At 27.1% G+C, this 6,000-nt stretch overlaps 1 protein-coding gene across 1 annotated transcript; it reads left to right on the top strand.

Annotated features, from left to right (window-relative positions):
• The first annotated feature begins 1,196 nt into the window (after positions 1-1,196).
• LOC145834500 (SCAN domain-containing protein 3-like) lies at positions 1,197-2,204 on the top strand. Its single transcript, XM_082941947.1, has 3 exons — positions 1,197-1,350; positions 1,477-1,803; positions 2,068-2,204. The coding sequence occupies exons 1-3, from the start codon at positions 1,197-1,199 to the stop codon at positions 2,202-2,204; spliced, it is 618 nt and encodes a 205-aa protein (XP_082798073.1).
• The last annotated feature ends 3,796 nt before the right edge of the window (positions 2,205-6,000 follow it).

Consider the following 6,000-nt stretch of genomic DNA (forward strand, 5'->3'; position numbering starts at 1 on the left):
CAACTCTACTATGAGGAACAGTTCAGATCCCCTTTAAAAAAAAGCAAGCCATAAAAAAATAAAAAAAACCATCACAGGATTAAGTATTTTTAAATTAAAAATTATCAAGTAGGATAAATATTTATTGAAAAAGAAAAAACAAAAAAAGCATGCATCACAGTTTACTCGCAAGAAAAAAAAATAAGGAATATTATTTACTATTAAAAGGATTAAACTGGTTTCTTTTACAACATACATTAAGTGATTTTTAGCTAAAAAGTTTAGAGTTTTTAGTTTAAACTTGCAGACAGGAAATTTTTGCTTTAAACTTGAACTACAAGTTGTTAAACCTTACTTTTCATCATTAATTAAATGAAAATTGCTAGTGGTTTTATACTTAGAAGTCTTACATACCTAACGTATGCATTATTTAAAAAAATATGTTTTTTTTTTTACTTGTTCACCCAACTTTTATTTTGTAAGTTTGCTGTAACATTTTTAATAAAAACTAAATAAAAAATTTTTAAGCTAATCTATTTTAATAACAAATATTTAAATAATCAATAAAAAATATTATATTAAAATCTGATATAACAATTTTTTTAAGTTGAACTAGTGATTTATATAGTGAGTTATATAGAGAAATTGAATATAAAAAGTTCAAGTCCATTAGGGGGTTTATCAAGTTGTTTTACACGTTCTACTCATAAGCGTAGAATCTGATCAAAAAATTACTGCAATTACAACTAAAAAATATGATAATGTACAATTAAAAATTTTTACTTTTACACTACAAAAAATATTCAATACTATTATGGCCATAGGGGATGCTAGGATTTATGTACAATATTTTACATAGTCTCTCATAGAGGCTTTTGGAAAGAACTATAAGCTAGTCTCTATAGAGCAGTGCTTCTGAAATGGGGTTCCGCGGAACCCTAGGGTTCCGCGACGCCTCTCAGGGGTTCCGCAAAGCCTTTCGAAATTTAAGAAATAAATTTGAAAGAAAAAAAAAACATAAATCATCAAACTTCAAAAAAATAAAACACATAAAAGTTGTCATAAACCTATTTTATGCTGAGCAACTAGACGAGTCTACTGACGTAAGCGGCAAAGCCTTGTTACTCGTTTTTGTTAGATATTGTGGGCAGGAAGGATTCAACGAAGATATATTATTTTGTGGAGAATTACCCACAAAAACAACTTCTGTTGAAGTAATGAAATGTGTCGAAAATTATTTCATCAGCAAGGGTTTAGAGTTGAATAAATGTGTCGGCATTTGCACTGACGGTGCAGCGTCTATGACTGGGTCCAAAAATGGTGTAGTGAGGAAAATGAAGGATAAAGCAGTTGAAGCTAAATGGATACATAGTTTTTTACATAGAGAAAATTTGGCAACAAAACATCTTCCTTCTTGTTTACAAGAAGTTCTCTCAGCGTCGATTAAAACTGTTAATTTTATAAAGAAAAGTAACACAAAGGCCAGATGATTCAAAGAACTTTGTGAAAGTTTAGATGCTGACCATCTGCGACTTCTTTATCACAACGAAGTTTGCTGGCTGTCGAAGGGGCGGACACTGGTTCGTGTCGTTGAATTAAAGAAGCAGGTGTTCACCTTTCTTAAAGATGAAGGCTCAGAATTAGTGAAGTTATTTGAAGATGATGTTTTTTTGGCCAGACTAGCTTATCTCACCGATATTATCGAAGAATTGAACGCTTTGAACTTAAGCATGCAAGGGAAGCAAAATTCCATTTTTGTCATGACAGACAAGATTGAGGCGTTTAAAAATGGAATTAACTTTTGGAAGAAAAAGGTTGGCAATGGTAGTTTTGCGATGTTTCAGCGGTTTGATGAGGCCCATGAAAAATGCATAGAATTCAACTTCTCTGACGAAATATACAACCACCTTGAACTTTTGTCTATAAAATTTAAACAATATTTTCCTGAAGATGTTTGCATCGGAAATTTATGGATTTTGATTCCTTTTATGTGTGATATTGCTTCAGAAGAAGTGAATCTTCCTACAGATACAGAAAACGGATTGCTGCAACTATCTTAAGATAGTAATTTAAAATTGAGTTTCAAAGGAAAGGAGCTTTTAGGTTTTTGGATATGTGCAATTTCTGAGTACCCCGTCTTAGCAAAGCGTGCAGTAAAATTTCTTTACCATTCACCACCACTTATCGAGTCCAGCTTTTCGCATGTAACAAACATTAAAACGTAGCAAAGGGACTGACTGTATGCTGACTCCAACCTTATCTGCCTGTCTCCGTCACAGTTTATCCAAAATCCAGCCGCGCATTGACATGCTTGTTGCTAAGAGACAAGTTCAAGTTTCGCACTAAATGTTTTTTATTTATTTTTCGTTAGGCATCTTACCCGTTTTTTAAAGTAATCTGTGAATTCGATTAGGTTCATGTTCATTTCGTTATTGTTTGTAGCTCTCATTTTGTTTTTATTATGCAAGGAAATATTTATATGACGTTGAGATTAATCATGTTTGTTTTAGTTTATTTATTATAGAATCATAAAAAACATATTGCCTCTGGCGCACTTTGAGTTTGACTCGACTTAATACTATTACAATTGGTATGATTTCTAACAATGATATAGTTTTGCAAAAAAATTCGTTTTTCACTGAAATTCTTTTGTTTTTTGCAGGAAATATTATATTAAACATTTTATGTTAAATTAAATTAGGGGTTCCGCGGAAAAGTTGAACTTTGGAAAAGGGTTCCGCCACTAAAAAAAGGTTCAGAAGCACTGCTATAGAGCATAAGAACCCTAATAAAATACTAAATTATGTTATTTTTATAATTGTTTCCCTAAAATAATAAAAATTAAAAACACTTTTTGTTTATGAATTAGCTCTGCAATAAAATTTTGCTTAAGACATGGTTGCCATTTGTTTTTTTTTTTTTTCATATTTTACAACTTTCATCCAGGTTTTAAAAAATACACATTTTTGGGTTTATTTTTAGTTTAAAGTTAAGTTTAAGGTAAGAAACTGTGTTAACTAGTATAAAAAATTGAAAAGATACAGAAAGCTACTTTTAATATGTTTTTTAATAAAAAATAATTTCGATGATAACATAAATTTTTTATTTATATGAAGGATTTTTTGAGTCATATCAAAATTCTATAACTGAACATGTGAAAAATTGTAAAAATTCCAGGTTTTTTTGGTGATTTTGTTTAAAGTTGCAGATTTTTCTAGGTTTTTTTCAAAATTTATCAAATTCTAGGTTATTTAACCTAAATTGTCAAATTCCAGGTTTTTCCAAGTAAAGTGGCTACTTCCCTCTTAAGATCGATCAGTTTTAATTTCAAGTAGAGATAATTATAATTCAAGAAATAATTTCTTTAAAAGTTTTCAAGGTTTCACAAACTGGAATTTTAAAAAGTGAAAATAAATATTTACTATCAAAAAAATATCTTGTTTTTGTATTTATAAAACCTTACAACTAATCTTCTAATTCCACAATTATCAATGTCTATCTATAATATTTTTTTACTTATCCAAAACACAACATTAAGAAGCTTAATAGTTAAAATATGGTTTTTAGTAAGTGGTTTTTGAACAAAGGTGTAAAAAATATTATAGATAAGCATTGATAACTGTGGAACTAAAAGATTAATGTAAGATTTCATAAATACTATATAATCATAATATTAACTTTTTTTTTGAATACTTGGTAAAACACTAACTATTAAAATAATTTAAAATATTACACATAGCTTGTGCAAAACAAGTTAGATTTAAAATAATTATCTTTTACATTTTTCTCTCCCCATTTCAATCTTATTTTTTTTAATCAAACTGATAACTCCTTATATAAAATTTAAAACTATTGTTACATTATAGAATAAAAGATTTTTTTGGAGCTTTAAAATAAACTTTAAAAATTTTCTTATTTCATTTCTAAATTACCTTAGTGTAATAAACATTTTATATTTCTATAAACCAGTTTTTAAATCTATCATTGTATTCAGCTATCTGTTTAGTGTGTAAAACAAAAACTGATTACTGCCTTAAAAATAATTATACATTCACTCATGAATTTTTACATTAGAGTTTTTAGTTCCATATAGTAAGACTTTTGAAAATTTTACAGATTGTTTTATTATTTATTTATTTTAGATTCCATAAGTTTTAACACTTTCTGTGTTCTATCTATTGTTCATTTCCTTATTCTAATCTTTCACAATATTTGTCAAATAATTAAGCTTTCTGTTAGTTATGTTGTTTTTCATCAAATTGAAAAGTAAACTTGTGTGTATTTTTTAAATATTTTGTTTAATTTAAATGTCATGAATCTAAAAACAAAACTTCATGTACTTTATCAATTATTATAACTAATTTATTATATGTTTTTATTTTTAGAAAACAAATAAAGAGATTAAAATAAAGTTTTTAAGAATAAATTCATAACTAATTTAAGTTTAAAATACTGAAGTAATATATTACTGTTGATCAGAATACAATCTGCTTTAGTTGTTATTAAAAGTTAACCATGAATTAATCAATTAATTAAACTTTGCTGAAGCTTTGTATACTTAACAGCCAGTAAGCATTAACAAACTTTTTATTTGAATTCCCTTATTTGAAAACAAAAGTAGTTTTACAACAAATGTTTTACAATAATTGAGTACAGTGCTTCCTCACTTATCCGGCCATGATGGGCAAGGTTATTTTATAAATAAGGGGGATAAACTTTAGGCCTGATAAGAACAAAATAACGTTGTTATAAATCAACCTCATTAATATTATGTTATCGATTTAATAAAAGGTACTCTTAAATATCTGTTAGCTTAATTTATTTTAACTTTCTTCAACAAACAAAAGAACTTGAACAAACAAAAATAAATAAAAACGAAACTTTGTAAACCTAAAAATTAATTCGACAAAAACAAACTACATCGTAACAAATAACACTAATATCAAAACTCTTTCAGAAAAATTATTAATGGAAGATTGTTTATGATAAATATTTGATTTTTTTAATAAAAATCAGAGAATCAAAAATACTATTTGGATTGATTCTGGTTTTTTATTTAATCCGGCAGGTTGTATACGCAAAGGTATGTCCTGAAACTTTTTTTAAATGCTACTCGTTAAAATTTCAATCAAAAATTTAATGTTTAAAAAGCGATTTGATTTTTTTAATTTTTTCTACCGCAAAAAATTAAAAAAATATAATAAAGTTTATTTTTTTTTAATAATTATCGCGTTACACTTAACTGCTTGCTGAGTTATTCTAATCAAATAAGACATGTGTTTGTAGTAAATCATTGATTTTAGCTAAACTAAATTAAATCTACTTCTCGACTAAAAACGGCCGGATAAGCGAGAAACTGAATAATAAGAACCGTATAAGTTAGAAATGAATAAGTGGGAAGCACTTTATTAGCCTATAAGTTTACTCAAGGTACCAGTGAAAGTATATATAAAACATGTTACTATTTATATTTGTAAGTTTCTTTAAAATAAAAACAATAAAAACATATTTATTTAAGGCTACTTCACCATTTTAGGCACAATTTTGTGAACTGATGAAAACTCTATAGGTCGAACAATGCAAGATCAAAAATTGATAGTCAACAGTGTTGACTCAAGACATATACAAAATTTAATTATGTTACTAACATAGTTTAATACTTAAAACATAAACTTATATACAAGACACATGAATGAAACTACCATGGCAGTACGCTTTTATTTAGAAAATTTCAAAAGAAAATAAACAAAAAAAAACTAAGCAAACTAAAATTAGAGTTTATCCTGTTTTGTAAATTTCTGTCAACTCTATTGGTAAACATGACAAGAACAAATTCAAAATTAAAACTCTATTAGCAAAAACTTTAGTAGCTTTAAAAAAAAATCGCTGTCCACGCCGTGAGTATGACTTCAATATTTTTGTGATAAATTATTTATCACATTTATGAATTTTGTTTAAGTTTTGTTTTTTGTCAGCAAGTGCTATCTCAATTTTTTTAAGGTTGCAAGTTTTACAGATTAT

This window comes from Thalia democratica, chromosome 1 (genome assembly GCF_965202585.1).
Source record: "Thalia democratica chromosome 1, ktThaDemo2.hap1.1, whole genome shotgun sequence".
NCBI lineage: Eukaryota > Metazoa > Chordata > Thaliacea > Salpida > Salpidae > Thalia > Thalia democratica.

What these genes read in the sequence shown, in the direction of transcription:
- LOC145834500 (XM_082941947.1), top strand. Translation starts at nt 1,197, where the DNA reads ATGAAATGTGTCGAAAATTATTTCATCAGCAAGGGTTTAGAGTTGAAT. An exon ending in TGAAGCTAAATGGATACATA is followed by an intron (nt 1,351 to 1,476) that starts GTTTTTTACATA and finishes GATGATTCAAAG; the next exon opens with AACTTTGTGAAAGTTTAGAT. An exon ending in GAAGAAAAAGGTTGGCAATG is followed by an intron (nt 1,804 to 2,067) that starts GTAGTTTTGCGA and finishes TGAGTTTCAAAG; the next exon opens with GAAAGGAGCTTTTAGGTTTT.